Genomic DNA, 26912 nt, shown 5'->3' on the forward strand with positions numbered 1-26912 from the left:
TGATAGATAGATAGATAGATAGATAGATAGATAGATAGATAGATAGATGATAGATAGATAGATAGATAGATAGATGATAGATAGATTTGGATGGATGGATAGATTTGGATGGATGGATAGATAGATAGATGATAGATAGATAGATAGATAGATGATAGATAGATAGATTTGGATGGATGGATGGATAGATTTGGATGGATGGATGGATGGATAGATAGATAGATAGATAGATAGACGATAGATTTGGATGGATGGATAGATAGATTTGGATGGATGGATGGATAGATTTGGATGGATGGATGGATGGATAGATAGATAGATGATAGATAGATAGATAGATAGATAGATAGATAGATAGATTTGGATGGATGGATGGATAGATTTGGATGGATGGATGGATGGATGGATGGATAGATTTGGATGGAAGGATGGATAGATAGATTTGGATGGATTGATGGATAGATAGATTTGGATGGATAGATAAGATATAATAGGTAGATGGATGGATGAATGGATGGATAGATAGATAGAGATAATAGATGGATGGATGGATGGATGGATGGATGGATAACAGATGATAGATCACAGAGAGAGAGAGTAAACAGACAGACAGACAGATAGATAGATCTAGCACAAAGACTGTATTACTATTGTTCTTCTCTTCCTTCCTAGTACCGATCTCGTCCCACTTATGACTATAACCTTGTTGCGTGTATCTTTACAATTTAGTTTTGTGTCCTAGTATGATTCGATTGCTTATTAGTAACCTTGACTATCACTTAAGTGCTGTATCTTTTTATTCTTGATAAATGTATTTTATTCTCCTTATGTACCCTGAGAGCTCATGCACCAAAGACATATTCCTTCTGTGTCCAATCACACTTGGCCAACAAAGAATTCTGTTCTATCTGGCTATTTTATTTTTTTACATCTTGAAAGTTTGGTAAGCCACTTTTAAACACTTTATTAAGAAAAAAAGGAAGATGATTCCTTCCTGTCCTCCAAAACCTTTGGAGTGGAAGCATATGTGCTTTAAATAAATAAAATAATGACAGAAAGGAGGTTGAGATTAAAATGCATTATTATTGAAAATAATAATGGCCATATGGCTGTTACAAACCATTTGAAATTTGAAATCTCTTGCGGTACAAGCCTAATTTATTTTATTTCTATTTCATTAATTTATTTTTCTTACAACACATAATTGTTTTTCAAGTAATTTGAACAATACGATTAGGCACTAGAATTCAATCGGCGCTCCTCATTGAAACAAAAATAAACCCCCGCGCTATTACACCATACAATACGGTACCGAACTAGACCTTTCTGCCGTGCGCATGCTCGCTCACAAAGTCTGCGCATGCTCACAATGTCTTCCCGCTTCAACGCCATCTTCCAAGTATAAACGATACCCCTCCCCCCGCGGAAGGCAAGCGGAGACCAAAACACACATTTCACGCATGCGCACCCTTCTCCCTTCGCTCCTCCTCCTCCGCCCGGCCGATGAGATCACAAGGTGAGAGGGGGCGGGGCGTACCCTTGTCACGTGCCAAAAGAACGGCGCATCGCCCTCTGTGCGGCGACTGCGCAGGCGCGGGCCGGAGGAGGAGGGAGTGGTGGGTGGGCGGAAACCAGCCTTCTCTCGGAAGTGTGTGGTTTCTAAGGGGGGCAGGAAGCGGACCCGGGTGAGAACAGGTGCGGCGGGGGTTCTTCGTCCCGGGCGGCGGGCGAGGCGAGAAAAAAAAGCGGCCATGTCGGCCTCCGAGGCGAACCCCTTCGCGGATCCCGTGGACGTCAATCCCTTCCAGGTAAGCCGGGTCTCCACCCACCCACCCCACTTTGGGGGCGAGTGGGGAGAGGGTAGGCCTCACTTTAATGGTGGGCGGGGGGAAGGCAAATCTACTTCATGGAAGGGGGCAATGACCCCCCCACACAATGGGGCTTGGTAAGGCAACCCCTCCCTCCCATGGCTCACCTGGTACTCCCCGCCCCTTTAAACAGGTTAGGACTACAACTCCCATCGTTTCCAACCGCTCCTGGGCTGGGGATTCTGGTTGGGAGGCGGGGTGGGGTTGGAGGGGTTCCAGAGGGATTCGTGGGTCTTGGTCGGAGTGGGGGGGTTGTTTTGGGCCAGCTGGCACCCAATTTTGTGGCTCCTTTTTTCAGCTTCTGAGCTTTTCTTTCTTTCGCTTTTAGATTTCCCTTCCTTAAAAGGTGGGAGAAGTCATGGTAGGAGAATAGTGGCCGAGCAAAGGTCAGCTGGGTTTCAGGCTGGAGTTTTTGAGCCTTGGCTTCCCCGGTTCTGCCCAGGAAATCGCCACTCTCCCAAGCTGCCCATCCACCCACAGGGGCCAAAGTAGAGGCAAAACATGATTTAGGGTGTTGTAAAGCCATCCAGGGAAAAGGGGCATGGGGGCTCAGTGTCTAAGATGATGAGCTTGTCGATCAGAAAGGTCGGGAGTTTGGCGGTTCGAATCCCTAGCGCCACATAACGGAGTGAGCTCCCATGGCATGTCCCAGCTTCTGCCAACCTAGCAGTTCAAAAGCATGTGAAAAATGCAAGTAGGAAAATAGGGACCCCCTATGGTGGGAAGGTAACCGCATTCCATGCGCCTTTGGCGTTGAGTCCTGCCGGCCACATGACCACGGAGACGTCTTCAGCCAGCGCTGGCTCTTCGGCTTTGAAACGGAGATCGGCACCGCCCCCTAGGAGATGAGCACCGCCCCCTAGAGTCGGAAACGACTAGCACATATGTGCGAGGGGAACCTTTATCTTTACAGTATCTAAAGCCACTCAGGGTTGCTCAGCAGTCAGATGGGCGGCTTCTGCATTTCATAAATAAATACAAGGAAATAAATAACTTTTTCGCCTCCCCCCTTCAAAACAAAAAGATAAAATATGCTGATTTTTAGTGAATCTGATTTCTAGGGAAAGTGTGATGATCTGTTTCGTTAACCCAGGGAGGGGACTGCTGAATTGGCCACTTTTAAGACTTGTGAAACTTTGATTCCCAGAATTCCTCAGCCAACATAACTGGTTGAAGAATTCTGGAAATTATTGAAGTCTAGGTTGCCAAGTTTGGCAAGATTTCTCCAAAGAAGTAGCCATGTCAGTCTCTTACAGCCAAAACAGCATTTCTGGGTATTGTAATATTTAAGAGCCAGGAGGAAAGCTTTTTCTTCTGTAGTCCTCACCCTGTGAAACATTTCCCCCCAAGGTGAGGCTGGTCCCAACCCCGTTAACTTTCAAGAATGTCCTGAAAATATTTGTGAACAAATTTGGGGATCCCGAGATACTGAGGAGCCAGTTAGACAGTTGTATGTTGATTTTCCATTGCACACTGTTTGCTGTCTTTTTTTTTCTTTAAAATGTGGTTTAAATGTTTTTTACATATGTGTTTTTTTGTATTTTATTATGTATGCTGCCCAGATTCTCTATGTGAGATACAAATGTAACATATAAATAAATTGCAGGCAACTCAATTTAAGTAAGAAATGTGTTGGTCCTCAACATTCGTTGCTGTTTCAGCTAATTTAGACAGTTCCCTGCTCTCTAGCTCTGATTCCTATCTCTTAGCTGGGTGAATGCTTAACACTGGCCCTAGGAATAAACATATAATTGCTTCTGTTCACATAAATATGTTGGAGCAAATAAGCCACTTTGTGCTTTAACGTGATAACTTGGTTCCTGCATTACTATAAGCCACAAGCGTTAAGCCAACGGGGGCGTTGAAGTGGAAGTCTTAAAAGGAAGGGGGCTTAATTGCACTGCCTGTCTTGAATTTCTTGACAAACAACGGAGAGGAGGGGAAAAAAGATAAAATGTAAACACGATTGTGCTAGATAGGTTAGTCAGATTTGTTTCAAGTTGCTCAATTTTTCAGTATTGAAATGCTGTTTCCTCTTATATAGATAATGTAACAACACAAAAATGATAGTTGCTTTTTTGGAGGTGGATGCTAAACATGGATTGTAGGGGAAGCCTCTGATCTGCAGTTTGAGGTTCCCTGATTGGAGTAAATAACTGTTCGGCGAGCTACGTATATGTGATTTCTCACAATTTTTCTTGAAATATCAGCTGGGTTTGGGGCTTGTGCGGCTGAACCTCAGCAAGCTTTTGCTGCTGTGTGTTCCACTTTGCGAAGATATTTCCTGCCCTATTTTTCAAAGTGTTTCCTTTGTCTTTTTTAATGCTCTGCTTGTGACCTTTTAAATGCAATGTATATACACGGTTTGCTAAATATGACTAGTCGCCTAAACTCTGCTGCATAAGGAGTGTCACTGTTCATGATCTGGCACAGATTTCATCTGCTCTTTCCATTTGATTTTACAGCTTTTCAGACACATTTCCTGTCGCTTTCCTCATAATTCTGCTGAAAAGCAGGGACTCGGCTTAAAACAAACTTTGAAGTTTGTTGTTCCAAGTCCCTAATGTTGGAAGAGAACCTATGCCGGATACTGTTTTTTAAAAAGTTTTTAATCCTTCGTTGTAAATTTATTTAGACCTAAGAGGAATAGGAATTTCCTGTTCAAGACCAGTTTCTCAGACTTTTTTCCCCCTAGATTAGCTTAATTTATGGATTTGGGATCAGGGTAAAATCAAATGACTCCCATTTTGGAACCGTGAAGAAAGCGGGATGCGAACGTCAGCTTATGATGATCTGGGTGTGGTAGTGGGATTGTCTCTGTGCATCTGGGCAGCTGTTTGAGGTAGGCCAGCTCAAGAAATGGACACAGCGGCGATGCCAGGAATGCTAATTTATTGTTGTAAGATCCTATAGACCAGTGTTTCTCAACCTTGGCGACTTTAAGTCCTATGGACTTCAACTCCCAGAATTCCCCAGCCAGCTGTGCTGGCTGGGGGATTCTGGGAGTTGAAGTCCACAGGACTTAAAGTCGCCAAGGTTGAGAAACACTGCTATAGACCGATAGTCCTCGACTTACGACCCCAATTGAGCCCAACTTTTCTGTTGCTAAGCGGGACATTTCTTAAGTGACTTTTGCCTCATTTTACAACCTTCCTTGCCATGGTTGTTAAGTGACTCACAGCTGGTGTTAAGTTAGTCACCTGGTTGTTAAGCAAGTGTGTCTTCCCCATTGACTTCGCTGGTCAGAAGTTCCCCAAAAGGGGAAATCACGTGACCCCCGGGACAGTGCAAACGTCATAAATGCGAGTCAGTGGCCAAGCGGCTGAATTTTGATCACGTGACCATGGGGGGGGGGAGGTTGCTGCGACAGTCATATGTGTGAAAAACAGTCACAGGTCACTTTTTTCCATCGGTGTGAAAGGCATAAGTCACTTTTTTCTGTGACATTTGCAGTAACTTAAAATAGTCTCTAAACAAATTGTTGTAAGTCGAGGATTACCTGTATTTCAGAATCTTGAAAGCGTCTTTAAGTTTCTCTCTGCCTCACCCAGTGTTTCTCTGCCTTGTCCACTTCAAGAGTTGTGGACTTCGTTTCCCAGAATTCTTGTTGAAATCCACCGCAAGATTGAGGAAGAGCGATCTCACCTCATACTAAATCAAGGCAGGGTCGTTTTGTCTCCTTTCTCACAATCCCTTCCGTTCTAGACTGTGTAACCTCTTCTCTATGTCCCTCCTAAATGGCTCTTTCGTATCTTGTCCGATGTCAGCTCTAAATTCCTTTCTACACACACTAGCCAATAACCTGGCGTTGCCCGGGTATTTATTTATAGGGGGGAAATGTCTGGACCAAACATAATTCCTAATGTTGGATTTTCCCCCTTACCAGAGGGAGCCCCCTCGTGAAGTACGGCGAGGCCATTACCATGGCAATTCCACCGCGCTGTACAGTAGAAACCATTTTACGGTGGTACGGTAGAAGCCATTTTAAGGCACAACAGGCTGTATCTTAACAGAACACACCCAGAAGGGCATTAGGGGTGTCTTACCCCCAGAGTGTTTCTTTCCAGGGAGTATGTCATCTGTGTACCAAGTTAGGTTGAAATTGCTCAGGGCGTTCCAGAGTTGTGCACAAACACACACACACAGCCATTTTTTTAATATATAGATGGAATAGATAGCTAGATTAGATAGCATAGGGTGGTTCCTACTTCCACTTAATGCAGTCTTGGAAAGTTACTCCAACCTCCAACTAAAGAAAGAACTTTAGTTTTATTTTTTTTAGGAGGGGAAAAAGATTCTTTTGTTCGAACGTCACTTTCAAAGAGTCGTTTTTTTTGTCCTGTGGAATTTCTTTGTAACACTTTTCTTAGTCCATTAACTTCTCTTCTTCGTGGCAAGACGCGACGATTGTTAACTGCCGCACTCAAGCCGACTTGTCCTTTCTTTACTGAGGGCTCTGACAATAAATTTTTACGAACATAACTAATTTTATCTCCGCAGATATATTTTTTTCGTGTTTGCCTCATGTAGCATTTCCACTTGGAAAACACTGAACCTTTTCTTCTACATTGCGGGCGGAGAGGAAGATAACTTTTGTAACTTTCAATGCTCAGGATCTTTTGGTTATGGTTTTTGTTTTAAAAAATAATAATAAACATGAATTTAAGACATTGGGAAACCTTGTATCAAATGAGATGGACTGCGGCGCTGAATTTTAGCATTGGAAACTTTAGTGATTCTTTGAGAAACACGGATCTGCTTGAATTCCTTATGATAGATTAATCTTTTCATGTTGTTTTCTTTCTGAGATTAGCCTGTAGGGTTTTAGCTATTGCTTGGTCCAGTTGTTGTTGCTAGTTGCGAAGTTGTGTCCAACCCATCGCGACCCCATAGACAACATTCCTCCAGGCCTTCCTGTCCTCTACCATCCTCTGGAGTCCATTTAAGCTCACACCGACTTCTTTGGTGACTCCATTCAGCCACCTCATTCTCTGTCGTCCCCTTCTTCTTTTGCCCTCCATTGTTCCCAGCATGAGGCTCTTCTCCAGGGAGTCCTTCCTTCTCATTAGGCAGCCAAAGTATTTGAGTTTCCTCTTCAGGATCTGGCCTTCTAAAGAGCAGTCCGGGTGGATCTCCTCCAGGACTGACCAGTTGGGTGGCCTTGCAGTCCAAGGGACTCGCAGGAGTCTCCTCCAGCACCAGAGTTCAAAGGCCTCCATTCTTTCTTATGCTCAGCCTTCCTTATGTTCCAGCTTTCACCGCCATACATTGCAACTGGGAAAAGCCATAGCCATGAACCAGTTACTCCTGCATAATTCATAACTCATGGCACCTGTTTTTACAAAAAGTAACAGAATAGTCTCTTCTTCAAACCCTTTAGTGATGGAGCATCTCTGGAGGCAAGCTGTTCCGCTAGTTAATTGTTCTCCCTGTCAGGAGATTTCTCCATAGTTCTACATTGGTGTTCTCCTTACTTAATTTCCATCCGTTGCTTCTTGTCCTGCCCTCAGATGCTTTGGATGGGCAGAAAGGAAAGCAATATTTAATATGCCATTTTAATGAGCTTTCCTAATGTGACATGAGCATAATTCTTAGGTGTACAAGGAAGTGAAGTCCTATGAAATACAATGGAGCACTGCCTTCTTAATAACCCTACGTAAGATTGTGCCAATCCAATGGCTAAAGGAAGTAGGTTTGCTTAGCCCGAGAAAGAGAAGGTTTAGATGGGACCTCCAATACTTGAAGGACTGTGGCAGGGAAGAGGAATTGATTAATTCTCTGTACTACCTGAGGGCAAGGCAAGAAGCAGAGCAGGAAGCTAGTCAGAGGGAGTTCAGAAATGTGAGCTCACCCCGTTACGCGGTGCTGGGGATTCGAACCACCGAACTGCCGACTTTCTGATCGACAAGCTCAGCGTCTTAGCCACTGAGCCACTGCGTCCCTATATATCTTCCCAAGATGAAACATCTTGGAAAAGTATCCTTGTTTGCCAAAGGAGTTGGCAGCTGGACACTTTAAGTTTTGTTTTCGTGAACTGGGCGTGGCAATGTGGAACAGAGGCTAATTTACTCTGCCACTGTGCGTAGGTTTTTGTAATGCATAACGGAATAATTCCCAAGACTTGTAGGAAAAGTGCCTATGGCAGACAATGCGGCTAGATAACTGTCTAAATCAGGAGTGCCCAACTTTGGCAACTTTAAGATTTGTGGACTTCAACTCCCAGAGTTCCCCAGCCAGCATGGAATTCTGGGAGTTGAAGTGCACAAGGCTTAAAGTTGCCAAGGTTGTATACCCGTGATCTTCTAGAGTTTAGGAAGGGTGTCGCAGAGACCTTTACAACATAGTTGTGGAAGTCTCTCTCTTTCTCTCCCTTCTCCCTCTCTCTGTCTTTCTCTCTTTCAATCTTTCTCTCCATCCCCCCTCTCTCAATCTCCGTCTCTCTGTGTCGTTCAATATTTCTCTCTCTCTCTTTTTCTCTCTCTCCCCCCTCCTTCCCTCTCACACACACAGACAAAAATATACCAGGACGTGACGCAACCTCCATTAACCAGAATGTGAACTGGGCCTTCACAATCTCTCTTAAGAGGCCTTTGTGAAGCCTTGAGGGCGCGTTTATAAATTAAAGCAACGTCGGGACATCTCGCTCTGATTTGTGGCCTAGCTTCAAGAAAATTGGAGCGTTTTGGTGTCCATTCACTAGGCTGCTTCCCCGATTCCACCCTGTTCAGGAAGTCCAACGTTCACACTTAGGCAAGCTCGGCGTGACAAAGCAAGTCGTGCAACTTGCAAACCGCCTCTCTTCCTTTTTTATAAAGCCGAGATCCCGTGATATCGGTAAAGCTGCTGCCAATCACTCAGCAGACTTTCAGGTTCGTTCAGCTTGTTCCGGGATGTCTTTTTTCAGGACGCTGCTTCTCCTGGGATATTAAATTTTGTGGGTACTTAAAGCAGAGTCCGAGTGTCCGATTGGTGTTGTTTTGTTTTTAAATTCCATTAGGTAGGTTCAAGTCGTGAAATCCATGTTTCACTATTGGGTTCTTTCCCTTTTTAATTTTTGTTTCAAGTCTGAAACAAACTTTTGTTTAACTTTCTCGAAAGGAAACTCTTTATCTTCTTAGTCCAGGAAATCAAATGCCGTCAAATAAAAATACAGTGGAAGCTCTGGTCACGACCGTAATCCATTCCAGGACTTCGGTCGCAAGCCAATTTGGTCATGCCCGGAAGCGAGAGTGATGGCGCAGCAGGGGAAATTGCTGCGGCTGTGTTTGATCGCCACCCGAGGATGTGTTCACGACCAGAGTGAAACGCCACGATGTAGAAAAGATGTGGAGACTCTAGAAAGAGGGCAGAGAAGAGCAAGAAAGATGATTAGGGGACTGGAGGCTGAAACATATGAAGAATGGTAGGTCTAGTTTGATGAAAAGAAGGATTAGGGGCGACATGATAGCAGTGTTCCAATATCTCAGGGGTTGCCCCAAAGAAGAGGAAGTCAAGCTATTCTCCAAAGCACCTGAGGTTAAAACAAGAAGCAATGGGTGGAAACTAATCAAGGAGAGAAGCAACCTAGAAGTAAGGAGAAATTTCCTGACAGTGAGAACAATTAATCAGTGGAACAACTGGCCACCAGAAATTGTAAACGCTCCAACTTCCAATGGAAGTTTTTAAGAAGATGTTGGCTATCCAATTGTCCGAATTGATGTAGGGTTTCCAGTCTAGGCAGGGGGTTGGACTAGAAGACCTCCAAGGTCCCTCCCAACTCTATTATTCTATTCTATTTAGTGGATTTTTGGGTCGGCGTTCATGATCTGAGGCTCTGCTGTATAATCCTTTAAGACGGACTCTTTTGGAATACAGAGAGTCCTCGATTTACAACTACAATGGAGTACAACATTTCTGTTGGACTTAACTCACTAACTGTTGGACTAACATTTGTTAAGTGAGAGTTTTGCCTCCTTTTGCAACCTTTTCTTGCCACCGTCGTTTAAGTGAATCCCTGCAGTTGATAAGTTGGTCACGCGGCCGTTAAGCGAGTCGGACTTCCCCGCTGACCTTGCAGACACCAGATTCACTTAACCGAGTTACTCGTTTAACAAACGGCAGGGATTCCCTTAAAAACTGTGGCAAGAAAGGTCTTAAACCGTAGCAAAATTCACTTAGCAACCTAAATTCTGGGCCCGATTGTGGTGGTAAGTTGAGGACTCCCCGGACTGGTTTTCAAGCCTCTTTCCCTGCAGTGTGTACCTGTTTCCCTCCCTGGAGTGATTCACAAAGTTGTATAACAACATTGTTTAGGGTGGGGAGTGTCAGCACTTCAGCTCTTTGCCCGAAGTTATTCATTAAATGCAGTTTGCAAAGTTCACCTATCCAGCTAAGTTGCAATGGAAGTTGTTTTGTTGCGGCTTTGCACAAGGAGACTCAACATTATTATTATTTTTTAAATAGTATTTATTGAACTTTCCAACATTTAAAAGACAGAACCCAAAACACAGATTTACACGTATAACAGCTTTTCCATATCGGTATCAATAGTAACAATCTCAATTTCAATATCCTAAGTTATGTCCTTATTTAAGTTACAATAACATCAAATCAATATCAATATACATTTTACATTCTATATATTATACTTTAACTTTTTATACCCTAAGTTTTACGTTTACTCTCAAGCCAGGAATGCCATCTATTTCAAAATTGATAGCACTCGGTTTCTTCCCTCTCCTCTTCATTTCCATAGACAGCCGATCCATTTCTGCGCATTCATAAATTTTCCTTCTTATAATTGGGTCTGGGGGAGTATCAGTTTGTTTCCAATTCTGTGCTAAAACGATTCTACTTGCAGTTAGAATATGGAAAGTTATGTATTGTGATTTTTTTCCCCATTTTCCCATCAGAAATACCCAGGAGAAAAATTTCCAGTTTTATCCTCTGCTCACTGATCTCTTCCAGCCACTTTCTTATCTTGAGCCAATATTTTCTGACTTTAGGGCAGGGGAGAGGGAACATTTTGGTGGCCGAGGGCTCCCTTTACATTGGGAGGTTTGGGGGGGCCACAAAGTAGGCGGGGCTATTTTTGACGGAACTTGGAATTGGAAATTAAGAATTTTCTTCATTTTGGGACTAACCTGCCTGTTTTAGGCTTATAGTTACCCACTTGGGAGCACAAGTGCTGAGTGGCTATGTGGACGCGGTGGCTCAGCGGCTAAGATGCTGAGCTTGTCGATCAGAAAGGTCAACAGTTTGAATCCCTAGTGCTGCGTAACGGAGTGAGCTCCCGTGACTTGTCTCATCTTCTGCCAACCTAGCAGTTTGAAAGCACATTAAAAAATGCAAGTAGAAAAACAGGAACCACCTTTGGTGGGAAGGGAACAGCATTCCATGCGCCTTCGGCGTTTAATCATGCCGGCCACATGACCACGGAGACGTCTTCGGACAGCGCTGGCTCTTCGGCTTTGAAACGGAGAGAAGCACCACCCCTTAGAGGCAGGAACGACTAGCACATATGTGCAAGGGGAACCTTTACCCTTACTTGGGAGCACAGGAAATTACCATTGGTTCTTAGCCATCATGGTTATGGGGGGGTTCTTAACGATTTCAACGTTAAAAGCCTGGGCTAGGAGAAGAATGCTGGGTCTGCAGAATGGCTGAATGCTTTCAAAGAAATGTTTTCCAAACTTGGCAACTTTAAGATGTGTGGACTTCCACTCCCAGAATTCCCTGCCACCTTAAAATTCACACGGTTGTGAAACACCGGTCTAGACTGTCAACAGAAGGGGTCCAAGGACCTCACCTAAAATGAAACATACAGTTTCCTGACATGTTCCGGGAAACCTATTAATATTCTTCCCCCTCCTTCTCCTCTCTTCTTCTCAACCAGGATCCTTCGGTCACTCAGCTGGCCAACGCGAACCAAGGTACCCTGGATGAATTCAATCCCTTCTCAGACAATTCTCGGCAAGTAAGTTCAGGGGTATAGCCAACGATTAGATGTAGCTTTCAGTGGTTTTTATATGTGCTTTTCAACGTTTGATGGGGAGCTGCCCAAAGTTGGTTGAAATAGCAACTGCACTTAGACTTATATACCGCTTCAGTGTGCTTTTACAGACATCTTTAACCACTTTACAGAGTCAGCCTCTTGCCCCCCAACAATCTGGGTCCTCCTTTGACCGACCTCGGAAGGATGGAAGGATGAGTCAACCTTGAGCCAGTCAAGATCGAACTCCAGGCTGGGGACAGTGTTTCCCTGCAATGCTGCAGGAAGGAGGGAGGGAGGGAGGGAGGGAGGGAGGGAGGGAGGAAGGAAGGAAGGAAGGAAGGAAGGAAGGAAGGAAGGAAGGAAGGAAGGGGAAAACGAAGGAAGGAAGGACACTCAGACTTATATATCACTTCAGAGTGCTTTACAGTCCTCCCTAAGCGGTTTACAGAGTCAGCCTCTTGCCCCCAACAATCTGGGTCCTCCTTTGACAGACCCCAGAAGGCTGGAAGGCTGAGTCAACCTTGAGCCTGGATCGAACTGATGGCAGTGGGCAGAGTGAGCTTGCAATACTGCATTCCAACCATTGGGAAGGAAGATAGCAATAGCACTTAGATTTATATACCACTTCACAGTGTTTACAGCCCTGTCTAAGCGGTCTACAGAGGCAGCATGTTTCCCCCAACAATCTGGGTCCCAGGTAGCTAGATAAATGGTTTTTAAAAAAATAAATAATCAGGAGCTGGTTGTTTTATCTCTTTATCTCCTGCTTTCTGATATTTGCTCCCTTCCTCCCCATCTTTTAAAGTTTCAGTTATAACCTGTATTTTTATTGCAATTTTACACACATACGGTTTTATTTTGAAGTTGTAAGCCACCTAAAGAGATACCTTGCGAGATGACGGACAAATGTGATGAATAATAATATTTTCCTCTCCTCCTTTTAGACGAACGCCGCTCAGACCATCCCAGCCACGCATACTGCTGGCGCCTCTCAACCTGCCGTGTTGCAGACTTCTGTGGAGCCCACCCCACAGGTGTGCCCCCTCCCCCCCCCAATTTACTCCTTGCATTCTTAGAGTCTGTCTCTACAGGACGTCATCCCATATACTAGGCTAACCCATAATAGACAGGCCCATGAAGTGCTGATCAGGGTGGTGGTAATCCTCTGGAAAAGGTATCTTAATATCTTTTTCTTTGCATTTGGGGGGGTGGGGGGTTGCCTCTGTTCATAAAGAAGAGGAAGCAAGCTTTTGTGTTGGATATTTTAATCTGGAACACTTCTTGCCACTCCCCTCGTCCAGATTAACAGAGTTGGAAGGGAGTCCAACCCCTACCCAAGCAGACCCTACACTATTTCTGAAAGATGGCAGTCCAGTTTCTTCTTGAAAGTCTCCAGTGATGAAGCTCCCGCAACTTCTGTTCCATTGAATATAGAACACCAGAGTTGGAAGGGATCTTGTAGGTCATCTAGTCCAACCCCCCGCCCAAGCAAGAGACCCTACACCATTTCTGACAGATGGCAGTCCAATCTCTTCTTGAAAGCCTCCAGGGATGAAGCTCCCACAACTTCCGAAGGCAACTTCCTTTCTATGGGTTGATTGTTCTCACTGTCAGAAATTTCCTCCTTATTTCTAAGTTGAATTTCTCCTTGGTCACTTTCCGTCCATTGCTCCTTGTCTGGCCTTCAGGTGCTTTGGAAAATAGCTTGACCTCCCGTCCTCTCTATAGCAGCCCCTCAAATATTGGAAGGCTGCTATCCTGTCTCCCCTGGTCCTTCTCTTCACTAGACTAGCCAGGCCCAGTTCCTGCAACCGTCCATCATATGTTTTATCCTCCAGTCCCCTCATCATCCTGGTTGCTCTTCTCTGCCCTCCACAGTTAGGTTGAGATTCCAACTCCAATTGCCAAGGTTCATAGCTAGCTTGCTTGCTCAAAGGATTCTGGGAGATGTGGTCTCTGCACACCTGGAGGAGGGCCAAGAGGAAGAAGAGGAATGTGGCATGTGACCAGGGTGGATTAAATCAATCTCCTGCCTCTGTCACTTTTATTTCACTCAACTAACCTAGAATATTTCCTGCCAAAACCCCATCTCTAATTCTAGAACCGCGGTGGCCACTGAAGGAGCTTTGCTGACATTTTCTTCGTTTTCTTAGTTCATTGTTTGCTTCTCTCTTTTGCTTCTGGGGTCCTTGGTGCTCTCTGAGCTTGGTAGTTTCATTCCCAAACTGGATAATGTCATCCTTCTAACCCCCCTCCCTTCTAGCACTGACGATGTTACCTAGTTGGGTCATGAAACGTCTACAAGAAAACCACCAAGCTCAGAAAGCACCAAGGACCCACAGTCCAATCCTGAGCTGCAAATATTCTCTCTCTTTTTTTTTTGCCTGTTTTACAGTATCTCCCACTACTACTAATGACCTAAAAACAAAAAAATTGCAAACCATCACAAGGATCAATATCTATGGAGATTCTCCATCATCCAAGGTCATGGTTGTCCCAAAGGATTTTTTTTTTTCCAAGAGGCAACTGGACTTTCTGGTTTTCCTTCGAAGACGTTTCACTTCTCATCCAAGAAGCTTCTTCAGCTCTGACTGGATGCTGGGGAAGGAATATAAATCATTTGACACCATCCGGTCAGAGCTTGCATATTTATATTCTGCATCAAATATCAATCCTTCCATTCCCCCCACCCCCTCACCCCCAGTCTTCAAAGAAAAACCAGAAAATCCAGTTGCCTCTTGAAGTAAAAAAAAAAAAAAAGCACCCTTGGGAATCAAGAGAATCCATTTGTCCACGGGTGGCTTTGCTTAAATCCCTCCCTCCAAAGAGCACAAAATCCCAGGGAATATTTAATTTCCTACCTTTGGATGAGGAAAGAGATGCGTTTACTCCAAGTGGTGTGTTTTCCCACGTGCAGTTTTTCCTCTTGTGCCCGTGCCTTGCTTGTCTAACCTGTTTTCGAGCGCCGGTTACTCCGTTGCAGGAGCTAGCAGATCAGGCCCGTCCCGTAAGCTTAGAACAAGCCTAGTTGTGTGTTGCAGCTGCTGCTTAGACAGGCCAGCAAGTACCTGACTCCTAAATTCATCTCGGCAAGTTCAGAAGGTTCAGAGAGGCAGAGGTTGCTAGAGGACAGCAGCGGTCAGAGTCTCCAGCAGGTAAAAAGCGAAGGGCAGCAAATGCCACCAACAGAGAATCTTGCAGCCCTCCCTCTAGGACAGGGGTCTCCAATCCTGGCAACTTTATAAGCCTGGCGGACTTCAACTCCCAGAATTCCTCAGCCAACTGGCTGAGGAATAAGTGAATCCCTGCAGTTGTTGGGTTATTCACACGGCCATTAAGTGGCTTGAACAGATTGGCTGTAACTCCAGGACGCCCTGTAATCACTTCTCCCCCGCCAAGGGATCCTGCTTTATGTTTGTATTCCTCCTGACCATAATGTTGTGACCCACTAGCAACCAGTGGACCTAACAGCAGATTCGGACAGTGAGGAGGTTGGGGAGGAACCTGGGCCAGTCCTGGAGTCTGGGGAAGGCTCGGATGAGGGTTCTGTGTCGGAGGCAGAGAGGGGGCCAAGGCTGTCTGACTGTTATCAGCTGCCTTCAGAGTCAGACAGCAGTGGGGCAGAAGAACAGCTGGAGCCTGTTCCCAGTGTGCGCATGTGCAGACTTGCCAGACGAAGGGAACAGCTAAAGAACGGGTCAACTTGGGAGTAAGGCCACAGGTGGACGATGAGTGGCCCCTCCCAGAGGAAATAAAAGGGGAGCGAAAGGGGAGTGGAGTTTGCAGGAGACAATTAGTTCACTTAATTGGTTCGTGACTCTCCGAGACTCCTTGCCAGGTTTTGCAGAGATCGGCCTGTCAGCTCTTCAAGCCAGATAAGGTCTGTGACTGTAAATCCTCCCTTGAAAATCTTTGCTGGATGTGAAAGAGCAGAATTCACAGTCAATTAATAAAAGGGTTTTTTGTCAGGACCAGGAGTTGACTTCCTGCTCTCGGGAAGCCTCGGTCAGAACACATAAAACCCAGTTCTCTTCTGAGACATTAGTCCTTTCCTGGTGCTGTTTGGAATTATGTTTGGAACAAGGACCTAAGAAAGCAGAAAGAGAGAAATGGCAATCTTTGCCTCTCAAGGGAAAAATTTGAATAAGTTCTTCTAGCTGCATTTCTGAAATTCTTTTTATTTCACGTGCCCAATTTTCTAGAAAGTCATGAAAGCTGATCAAAAAACACTAGATGGCAATAGATTTTAAGAGCCTGTAGGGTGGCTCAGTGGCTAAGATGCTGAGATTGTCAATCAGAAAGATCAGCAGTTCGGCGGTTCGAATCCCTAGCGCTGCGTAACAGAGTGAGCTCCCGTTCCTTGTCCCTGCTTCTGGCAGCCTAGGAGTTCGAAAGCACGTAAAAATGCAAGGAGAAAAATAGGGACCACCTTTGGTGGGAAAGGAACAGCATTCAGTGCCCCTTCGGCATTGAGTCATGCCGGCCACATGACCACGGAGACGTCTTTGGCCAGCGCTGGCTCTTCGGCTTTGAAACGGAGATGAGCACCGCCCCCTAGAGTCGGGAACGACTGGCACATAGGTGCGAGGGGAACCTTTACTTTTAGGGCTTTAAAAAAAAAAGATTGGCTTCCACTGACTCCTTGGAGAAACCTAGAAACAGATAAACAAATTCTTCCAAAATCTAGTATTTAAAGGTGCCACTATTTATTACTTGATCAATTCATGTATCCCATGTAGATGCCATCCATCTCAGTTAACTCTCAGCGGAAAAACATAAAAGCCTAAAACTCTTTTTAAAATCCAGTTCACATCAATCAGAAGAGCTAAAGATAAAACCAAGAATAAGAGTAAATTAAATACTATTAAAAGGCTGGGTTGGCGTGAACATGCTGGATTTGCGGAATGCCTGAATACTTTTTTAAGGAAGGCATTACTTCTTCAAACGTGGCAACTTTTAAGAGATGTAGACTTCAACTCCCAGAATTCCTCAGCCCAGGGGAATTCTGGGACTTGAAGTCCACCCATCTTACTAATTGCCAAGTTGGGGGGAAAAAGCTCTTTTAAAGACTAGAAAGCAACACAACCTCCACTCCAAAAGGATTATAGCTACAGGCTCTTTCGCTAGCCCCCCTGCCCATCCCCTAGAGTTTACTTTAACCCTTCCCTCCCCTTTTCTAATCATTTTTATTGCTTCTCCCGGCCTCCAGTCTGTGGCCTCAGCAGCGCAGGCTGGGCTTCTGAAGCAGCAAGAAGAATTGGAAAGGAAAGCTGCGGAATTGGACAGAAAGGAGCGCGAACTGCAGAACAGTGCAGCTGGCTTTGACCGTGAGTAATAACAGAATGACAGGCCTGGAAGGGACCCTGGAGGTCTTCTAGTCCAACCCCCTGTTCGAGCAAGAGACCCTATACCATTCCAGACAAATGACTGTCCAATCTCTTTTTAAAAACCTTCAGTTGGATCACCCACAATGTCGTTCCATTGATTAATTGTCCTTGCGGTTAGGAAGTTTCTCCTTAATCCCAGCTTGCTTCTCTCCTTGATTAGTTTCCATCCATGGCTTCTTGTCCTGCCTCCAGGTGCTTTGGAGAATAGTCTGACCCCTTCTTCTTTGTGGCAGCCCCTCAAATATTGGAAGGCTGCTGTCTTGCATGGGACGCGGGGGCTGAGTGACTAAGACACTGAGCTTGTCAATCAGAAAGGTCGGCAGTTCAAATCCCGAGTGCCACATAACGGAGTGAGCTCCCGTTACTCGTCCCAGCTTCCGCCACCTAGCAGTTTGAAAGCATGTAAAAATGCAAGTAGAAAAATAGGGACCACCTTTGGTGGGAAGGGAACAGCTTTCCATGAGCCTTTGGCATTGAGCCATGCTGGCCACATAACCACGGAGACATCTTCGGACAGCGCTGGCTCTTCGGCTTTGAAACGGAGATGAGCACCGCCCCCTAGAGTCGGGAACGACTAGCACATATATACGAGGGGTAACCTTATCCTGTCACCCCTCATCCCTCTTTTCATTAAGCTAGACATACCCGTTTCCTGCAACCGTTCTTCACATATTTTAACCTTCAATCCCCATGATTATCTTTGCTGCTCTTCTCCGCACTCTTTAATGCTCAAAACCCGTTTTCTCCCCAAAATAATAAGTAAGCACGACATCTACTCCAACCCCCTCCTCAGAGCAGGCTCCCCAATTCCGGCACCATGGTGGAAGCCCTTTCCCGAAATGCATTCTCTTTTCTCCCCTCCAGCGAGACAGAACAACTGGCCCCCGCTTCCAAAGATCTGCCCCATCAAGCCATGCTTCTATCAAGATTTCTCCGCGGAGATCCCAGCCGACTATCAGCACATTTGCAAAATGATGTATTACCTGTGGATGTGTGAGTATAAAAGCAGGGGGAGCGAAAGAGTCCGGGAAGCTTTCTCTGTGATAAACGAAAACATTGGGAATTTTTTTGTTTACATTTTTAAAAAAATAGGTAAAAAAAGAACCCATTGGAGGTGCACGGTTGATGTTCCCGATTTCCATTTCCACCACGACTTAAACCTCTTAAGTAAAAACGATCTTTAGCTCCGTTTGTTGGGAAAGGTCTAGTCCAGGGGTGTCCAAACTTGGGAACTTTAAGACTTGTGGACTTCAACTCCCAGAATTCCCCAGCCAGCTGGCTGGGGAATTCTGGGAGTTGAAGTCCACAAGTCTTAAAGTTCCCAAGTTTGGACACCCCTGGTCTAGTCTTATTAGAAGTCGAGTGTTATTGCAGTCAAGCACAGCCGGAACTGAGAATCGCGGGCCCAAATCCCTAAATTCAACTTTTATCCCTCCCATAACTCTTTCCCATCGTTGACCCTCTCCCCCCCCCAACCAATCAGATTCAAGCAAGATGTCAACTGTACGTTGGTATGCAATTGCTGCCTTCCCCCAGCTGGATGACCTTGAGGTAGCATCTCAGGGAAGATAACAGCTTTTACTTTCGTTTCCCCGCAAGCCTCCCATCCATCCTCCCCCAGAGTTCATGGCAGATTGTCACCGCATGCTAGCAAAGCACAAGCAGGCATAAGAGGTCTCAGCTGACCAGCGACCAAGCATTTTGCAGAGCGAGGAAAGAGTCCCAAGCATTTTGGACCATCCGGTTCATCAAACGGGGGCATGATTGAAAGAACTTGGCCGAGACTCCCTCTTCCAATAAAACGAGAACCTTGAAACCGTCTTCGTGCAATGCACAGAGGGGGTGTTACCACTCCAAAACCCTTCGCGGTGACAAAGAGCCTCCCTATTTGTCGTTCCCGCGGGCCTCGAGGAAACCCCTCCGCCTTTCGGATCTTTGGCGAAGCTTTTTAACTTCTTTTCTTTTCTCTCTCCCGGCCAGTTCACTCGGTCACCCTGGTGTTAAACCTCCTCGCCTGCGTGGCGGTGTTCACCGTGGAGCCCTCGAAAACGGGGTCGGATTTGGGCCTGTCCATCTTATGGCTCGTCCTGTTCACCCCCTGCGCTTTCCTGTGTTGGTATCGGCCAGTTTACAAGGCCTTCCGGCAAGTACCACCTTCCTCCCGGAGGGCAAGGGGGGCACCGAATGTGTAAATGGGCCCGTACGTTGGATGATCTAGCGGGGACAGACCTTGGCTTGACTCTCTCCCTCTCTCTCCCTCTCTCTCTTTCACAGGTCAGACAGCTCCTTCAGTTTCTTTGTCTTCTTCTTCATCTTCTTCTGCCAAATCATTGCCCACGTCGTCCAGGCTGTCGGTATCCCTAGCTGGGGGAGCAGGTAAGGCTCGTGGCTATCCCGGAAGCCCTGGAGGACAGGGCAGGCTCTTCTGCTGGCAGACGGAGAGAGCTGCTGCCTTGGGGGTTCGTCCCCCTCCCACCACCACCTTACTTACCTCTTTTCTAAAGCCTCTTCTGTGTTTCCCCCCCCCCCACTGATCTGCGACTTCCAGAGATCCCAGCTGAAGCACCTCTAACTTCCTGCTTCCTGCCCTCAGTCCTCGCCCAAAAGGCCTGTATTTCTTCTAACCTTTTCGAACTCATGCGACGCCATGCATGTGCTCATCTCACCCCCCACCCCACCCCCTGCATGTTTTGAGATCCGTGAATGGTGTGCGCGCTTCTCTCCTCCTTTCTCTGCCTGTCTTTCCCTCTCTCTCTCCCTTCCACCCTCTCTTTCTATCTCTCCCTCCCTCTTTCCCTCTCTCCCTTCCTCTCTCTCTTCCTCCCTCTCTCTCTTCCTCTTTCTCTCCCACTCCCTCCCTCTTTCCCTCTCTCTCCCGCTCCCTCTCTCTTTCTCTTTCTCTTCCTCCCTTTCTCTCTCTTCATCTCCCCCCTCTCCCTTTCTTCCTCATTCCCTTCATCTCCTTCTTTCCCCCTTCCTTTCTTTCTCTCCCCCTCCCTCTCTCTTTCTCCCTCTCCCCCCTTCTTTCTCTCTCTCTCCCTCCCTCTCTCTTTATCTCCCCCTTCCTTTCTCCCTCCTTCTCCCACTCTCTCTCTTTCTCTCTCTCTCCCACTCCCTCCCCTCTCCCTCTTTCCCTCCTCCCCTCTCCCTCTCCCTCCCTTTGCTTCTCTATCTCCCCCTCTCCTCCATCTCTTCCCCTCTCTCTCTCTCCCTCCCCCCTCTCCCTCCCTCTCTCATTCTCTTTCCATCCGTAGCCATGTTCTCAGTTCTCATTCACTTAAGGCATTCTGGATTTAGCAGTCCTCAACCTTCATCTGTCAATCTGGAGCAGGAGGTATCGTATTTTTTGGATTATAAGTCGCACCTGACTATAAAACACACCTAAATTTAGAAGAGGAAAACAAAAAAGGTTTTGGGGCTCTGCATGTCTGATTTTGGGGGCTTTTTTTGGCCCTTTTCCAGCCTTTTTTCTATCCCTTTTCGAGGCTTTTTGGCCCATTTTTGGAGGCTTTCATTGGCCCATTTTTTTGGGAAAAACAGCCCGAAAAAAGCCTCAAAAGCAGCCTGAAAAAAGCCTCGAAAATGGGCCAATAAAAGTCCTGAAAAAGGGATGTGCAAAGCCCAAAAAATGGTCGGCAGATGGGCGTGGCTTCAGCAATATTCAGTCTATCAGACCCACAGACATTTCCACCCCCTTTTGGGAGACAAAAAAGGTGTGTCTTATAGTCCCAAAAAATACGGTAGTTTGTATGTCCGGAAATCCTTGGACTTGAAGAAGTCCACCAGGGAGCGAGAGAACGAAGGGGAAGCCCCGAATGGTCCAGATTTCACACCAAGTGGACTTTGCAAATTCAATTGGTTGTATAAGTCCTCAGTTCTGGCTGGCATCAGGAGGAAACCTGGGACCCTCCTTCTCTATAAAAGTTCTTAGACTATCTTTACAGAGTTTGCTGATTGTGCAAGGAGGCTTTTGCACAGAACTGGCGGCTCGTCTTGTATTTCTGGATCTTGGGCGTGTCAGTTACACGTGCAAAATTTACCAGCGGTGTCTGCAGACTTCGTGACCCTGCAGTTTATGGGCCAGGAAACCCAACTGCCTCCATGAACCAAGTTGGATATATTCAGTGGGTCTGGCTTTGATAGAAGACAGTTTCATTTTTATTTATTAAATTCATTTCCTGTATCAATTCGCAAAGCCTCCTGGATTAAAAATCAGAAACCCTCTTCCCCGATTATCCAATTATGGAGCCAGTTATTCCTGACTGTCTCAAAGCTGCTTTTTCAAGAGGCGACTGGACTTTCCGTGGTTTTTCCTGGAAAACGTTTCACTTCTCATCCCATGAACCTGCCAGAACCGACGAAGCTTCTTGGACGAGAAGCGAAATGCCTTCCAGGAAAAACCAAGAGAAGTCCTGTCGCCTTTTGAAAAAGCAACTTCGAGACAACCGTGACCTGGATGACTGAGGATCTCCATAGACAGAATAACAGTGTTGGAAGGGACCTTGGAGGTCTTCTAGTCCAACCCTCTGCTCAGGCAGGAAGCCCCATACCATTATGAGCCGCGGTGGCGCAGTGGTTAGAGTGCAGTTCTGAAGGCTACTTCAACTGACTGCTAGCTGCAGTTTGGCAGTTCGAATCTCACCAGGCTGAAGGTTGACTCAGCCTTCCATCCTTCCGATGTGGGTAAAATGAGGTCCCAGATTGTTGGAGGAAAATAGGCAGATTCTGTAAACTGCTTAGCGGTATACAAGTCTAAATGTTATTACTATTGCAGACAAATGGTTGTCCTGTCTCTTCTTAAACACCTTCAGTGTTGGAACATTCACAGCTTCTAGACATTTATCTCTGGCTGCTACTACCTGTGAAAGCATCACACCTGTAGACCAAACAGGCTTCTCTAGAGCAAATTCTGCAGCAGAAGATGTCCGGGTTCCAAATAGCATCCAAAAAGTAAATCAGAGTCCGAGGCAAAAGATTCCTCCAAGTTCCAATTTATTAAGAGAGCCATATTGGCACATCTGGGAAAACCCGAATCTGAAAGCTTCCCGGTTTTCCCCACCCAGTTGAAAGTTCAAGATCTCGTCCACATACCCACAAGTCCATCTCATGGTTCAATTTCCCACTGCCACGCTGGCAATTTCCACCCATCCAGTTCCGGTCAGGTGCAGAGACAAAGAATGACCTTGGCTTTCTAGAAAGAATTTTGTTATGGCTACTTCTCATCTAATTCCGTACAATCTCCCCTCCCATTTTCCCACCATAGAAAAGGCATAGTAAAATAATCGAATAACAGAAAGTTTGACTTTGACACCCCTGCCTTAGAGGAACCTGTAAGGGTCTTTGATACCGCTGGCCTCCTGTCTCTCCAGTCTTGTTTCTCCATTCCCAGCGCAATCCAAATTCCTACTCATTCAATATTCCCTTCGCCTCCTTTTTCTTCCTCCAGTGGCTGGATTTTTGCCCTCTCCGCGACCTCAAACTGGGCCGTGAAGATTATCATGATGGTGGTCGCAGTGTTCTTCACCACTTGCGCCGTGCTCTCCCTCTTCCTGCTGAAACGAGTGAGTTGGGAAGACAAATGATTGATGGGGGTCTAGAAGCCTGCTGTTGTGGCCTGCCAGCGGCCTGAGGAACTGGAAGCAGATTTGGAGAGTGAGGAGGGTTGGGGAGGAACCTGGGCCAGTCCTGGAGTCTGGGGAAGGCTCTGATGAGGGCTCTGTGTTGGAGGCAGAGAGGGGGCCAGGGCCGTCTGACAGTTATCAGCTGCCTTCAGAGTCAGACATCAGTGAGGCAGAAGAACAGTTGGAGCCTGTTCCCAGTGTGCGCATGCGCAGAGTTGCCAGACGAAGGGAAGAGCTAAGGAACAAGAGTCGACTTGGGAGTTAGGCCACAGGTGGACAATGAATGTCCCCTCCCAGAGGAAATAAAAGAGGAGCTACAGGGGAGTGGAGTTTGCAGGAGAGACAAATTAGTTCACTTCATTGGTTCGTGGCTCTCCGAGGCTCCTTGCCAAGTTTTGCAGAGATCGGCCTGTCAGCTCTCCAAGCCAGATAAGGTCTGTGACTGTAAATCCTCCCTTGAAAGACTTTGCTGGATGGGAATGAGCAGAATTCACAGTAGGAAGCCTAGGTCAGAACAATCACATCTCTTTGGTAGATTGTAGGTAAACAGCAACAACAAGCTTCTTGGTAATTTTGCTCTTGTTGTGTTTTATTTGTTTATTTCAGAATGAAACATACTAAAATACTAAATCCAAGCACATCACTTTGGTGGATTGTACATAAGCAGCAGAAACAATAACAAGCCCCTTGGCCCTTTGGGGGTTTTATTTATTTTAAAATAAAACACACAATTAGCAAGAAGTCTACCCCACCCGTCCAATAGGAAGATGAGAAGAGTTGCTAGGCGAAGGGAAGAGCTAAAGAACAGGGGTCGACTTGGGAGTAAGGCCACAGGTAGAGGAGCAATTTTAATTTTAACCTGGGGGCAATTTGAACCTTGTTTAAACCAAGTTAATGGTATTTTGGCTTCCTTCACGTGAGGAGAGTTCACTTTGTGAGTAAAGAATTATACGTCCCCCGGATGGGGGGGGGGGCATCGGGATTTCAGAAATGCTTAGGTGGGGCATGGCCAAAAAAGAGGTTGCTTTAAACACTTGCTCAATGAAGGGTCGTAATTCGACTTGTATTTGCATAAATAGCCAGAGTCCCGCCACCATTATCACGCTGCTGATGTTGGGAAAGGGGGGGTGGGGGGTGGGGTGTCTCCTCCAGTGGAACGAGGAATTCTCTGGCTCTTTACCGGTGGGGCTTTGGGCTGAATTTCTCCCCCTTGCTTTCTCCGCTTCCCGAAGGTCCACTCGCTCTATCGGCGGACAGGCGCCAGCTTCCAGAGAGCGCAGGAAGAATTCTCCCAAGGCATCCTCACCAACAGGAATTTTCAGACGGCCGCTGGCGGGGCAGCTTCCGCCACGGCTCAGAATGCTTTCCGGGGAAACTGAGGCTCCTGCTTCCGTTCGTCACGGTACCTGCTCGCGCCCCTCTACGTTCCGGCGATTCTCTCCCCATGGGGGGCAAGCCTTACTTAACTCCCAAGAGGCTCGCGGGGAATTTCCTCTCCAACTTTGCCCTGTCTCCATCCGTGCCTTGTTGGAAAGTGCAAAATCCGGGGTGCCTAACCTTCAGTGTGATTTTTTTCCCTCCCTCCCTCTTCCCTTCCATTCCAATATACGTATATATTTCCTGCACTTTTCCATTTCTTCCATTACCGGTGTTTTTTGGCGTGGGGAAAGCGATTTTTGCACTCTCGACTCTCCCGCTGGAAGCATCAACTGAACCATCCCTTCCTTTCGTCTTCCCGGCTGATGATTTATTTTTTTAAAATTAGCCAAAGATCGTTAACTGCCAGTGTAGGACGAACGTACCGGCTGCTTTTTTCCCTAGTTATGTTTTTCTGGGTGATGTGAAACACACAAATTTGTAAAAGACACCCCTTGCTCCTTTCCTCCCACCCCCTCCCTCCCCTTATAGCCATCAAAACAAAACAGGTTTCCGATCTGGGCTTGAAATTTTGGATCGCCGGAGAGGACAAATGTCTTATTCACCAGCAACATTGGGCCCCGTGGATTTTGCAAGGAGGCGATTGGGGTTTTAGGTTGAACAGTGAAGCAAATACTTGAGTTGAAAGGGGAAATTATTTCTAATTTGAGTGATCCCGGCGCTGTCATATCTGCTTCGGTCTTCCCCAGCCTCGATACAACTCCCAAAGCAAACACTTCTTCGAAAAGAGCACATTAGCAAAAGCTCCTATTTCTCAATTAATAAAATAAAAAATAGGCCTATGGAAGCACCTCCTCTGATTTTTACCAGCTTTTTTTCCCCAGTGGCTCTGGTTTCAAAATAAAGTTTGGAGAGAAAAGGGTCTGGTTTTTAGCCGAGGATTGTTTGGGGCAGAATGGATGACAGGCGGCTGCGTCGAAAAATCTTGATTCTCGTTTTATTCAACCCCAAAGCTTTGGATGACAGCCGTTAAAAAAAACGTTTTTGAGGCTCCCCTCAAGAGGCCCATTTTGAGTTCTCTGCAAAACAAATCAGTGTAAAAGGAAAACTTGAGAAGATCCCTCCTCATCTGATAGGCTGGATCGATCGATCGACTTGAAATTGGGGATATTGCTCTCAAAAAACACTAAATGCTCTTTGGTTACTTCCGTCAACCTGAATTAAAGCGATCTCAGATGCACATCTAAGGCTTATAAATACCTTTTTAATAGATCCAATGAAGGAAGAGCATTCAGAGAACTTAGATGAGGTTGCAATCTCGCTAACCAATTCCCCCCCCCCTTGCTTTTTAATCATTTAGGTAAACTTGGTGTCTTTCTCCTCCCCCCAAAAAACACGTAGGTGTTTGGGGTGGTGTTTTTTTTACCACCACCACCACCACGGGTGTTTCCAAACTTTTGTGAGATAGGATATACCCAGGTCTTGGTTTCTGTCTCTTTTTTTATTTTATTTTTATTCTTCGAAGATACGTAATGATGGCAGAAATGAGATTTTTTTTAAGAAAGAAAAAATCTTCCCCTCTCTGATGTATTTTTCACCTCTAATTTTTTTTTGTTCCTGTAAAAAACAAAAACAAATTGTATATGTCAAAACTTTTGTGGTTAAATGCAGAATAAAAATATTAAGATTTAGTAGGAACGTTCTTTTTTTTAAATTGTGTTGTTTCTTTGAAAGGCATTAAGCATTGGAGCTCTTGTGTTACTCTTATTTGCCTTGTCCGGTTCTGTTTCCAAAGATCTTGATGATGGGGCCCTTCAAAAGATAAAACGGGGGCAAACGCAAACTGATTTCTGAAGGCAGCTGCCGAGGGATAGCATAGGGTAGCCTTTATTGTCATTATACATCATGTATACAATGGAATTGGTTTTAGCCTCACTGGTGCAATCTGTGACAAAAAATACAAACAACATAAATAGTATAAAGAATAATCCCTATGCAAGTAATTAGGAAGGAAGGAAGAGAAAGAAAGAAAAGAAAGAGAAGAAAGAAAGAAAGAAAGAAAGAAAGAAAGAAAGAAAGAAAGAAAGAAAGAAAGAAAGAAAAAGAACTAGTCACATGTTTCCGTGGGTGCATGGAGTGATTGTGGTTGTGTTTAAGAGTCTTGACAGCCCAAGGATAGAAACTATTTTTAAACCTATTTGTTTGGCTGCTTCGATATCTTCTGCCCGATGGCAGAGTTGCGAAGAGACACTGACCAGGGTGTGAATCATCTTTTGAGTATCTTCCTTACTCAAGAGATAACTTCAAGGGATCGTTTTTAGGCACTGTGTGACAGACTGAATCTCTGACTTTACAAGACACACCAAGTCACAAACACAACAGAGGTTGGGCTTGCACAACATGAAGACAGACACACAGAGAGAGAGAGAGAGAGAGGGAGGGAAAGAGAGAGACTTAATTGGGGAAGGGGGAATCCCTCCGATGCCCACCCCATACTCATAGGCTTTGCTCCCAGAGATTGCTCAAGACCATGTCCCCGGGTTTGTTTGTTTGTTTATATCTCACTTTTATTATTATTATTTATCAATAATTCATAATAGCTCATTCTCCTCCCTCCGTCTTTATTTTTCCCACAAACAACAATCCTGCAAGGTGGGCTGGATACCCAGCTGGCTTTCATGTCTAA

The 26912-nt window shown here is 45.7% G+C and overlaps 1 protein-coding gene across 1 annotated transcript; it reads left to right on the forward strand.

The window, feature by feature from the left end:
• Positions 1–1637: 1637 nt before the first annotated feature.
• SCAMP2 (secretory carrier membrane protein 2) lies at positions 1638–25783 on the forward strand. The gene is made up of 9 exons (XM_081965143.1): positions 1638–1808; positions 11743–11823; positions 12786–12875; positions 17051–17168; positions 18093–18221; positions 19209–19371; positions 19503–19604; positions 22675–22789; positions 24082–25783. Exons 1-9 carry the CDS (start codon positions 1752–1754, stop codon positions 24226–24228), a joined length of 1002 nt encoding a protein of 333 aa, XP_081821269.1. The 5' UTR covers positions 1638–1751; the 3' UTR covers positions 24229–25783.
• Positions 25784–26912: the final 1129 nt, after the last annotated feature.

This window comes from Natrix helvetica (genome assembly GCF_964273705.1).
Source record: "Natrix helvetica genome assembly, chromosome: 12".
NCBI classification, from domain to species: domain Eukaryota; kingdom Metazoa; phylum Chordata; class Lepidosauria; order Squamata; family Natricidae; genus Natrix; species Natrix helvetica.

What these genes read in the sequence shown, in the direction of transcription:
- SCAMP2 (XM_081965143.1), top strand. Translation starts at nt 1,752, where the DNA reads ATGTCGGCCTCCGAGGCGAACCCCTTCGCGGATCCCGTGGACGTCAAT. An exon ending in TGGACGTCAATCCCTTCCAG is followed by an intron (nt 1,809 to 11,742) that starts GTAAGCCGGGTC and finishes CTTCTCAACCAG; the next exon opens with GATCCTTCGGTCACTCAGCT. An exon ending in ATCCCTAGCTGGGGGAGCAG is followed by an intron (nt 19,605 to 22,674) that starts GTAAGGCTCGTG and finishes TTCTTCCTCCAG; the next exon opens with TGGCTGGATTTTTGCCCTCT.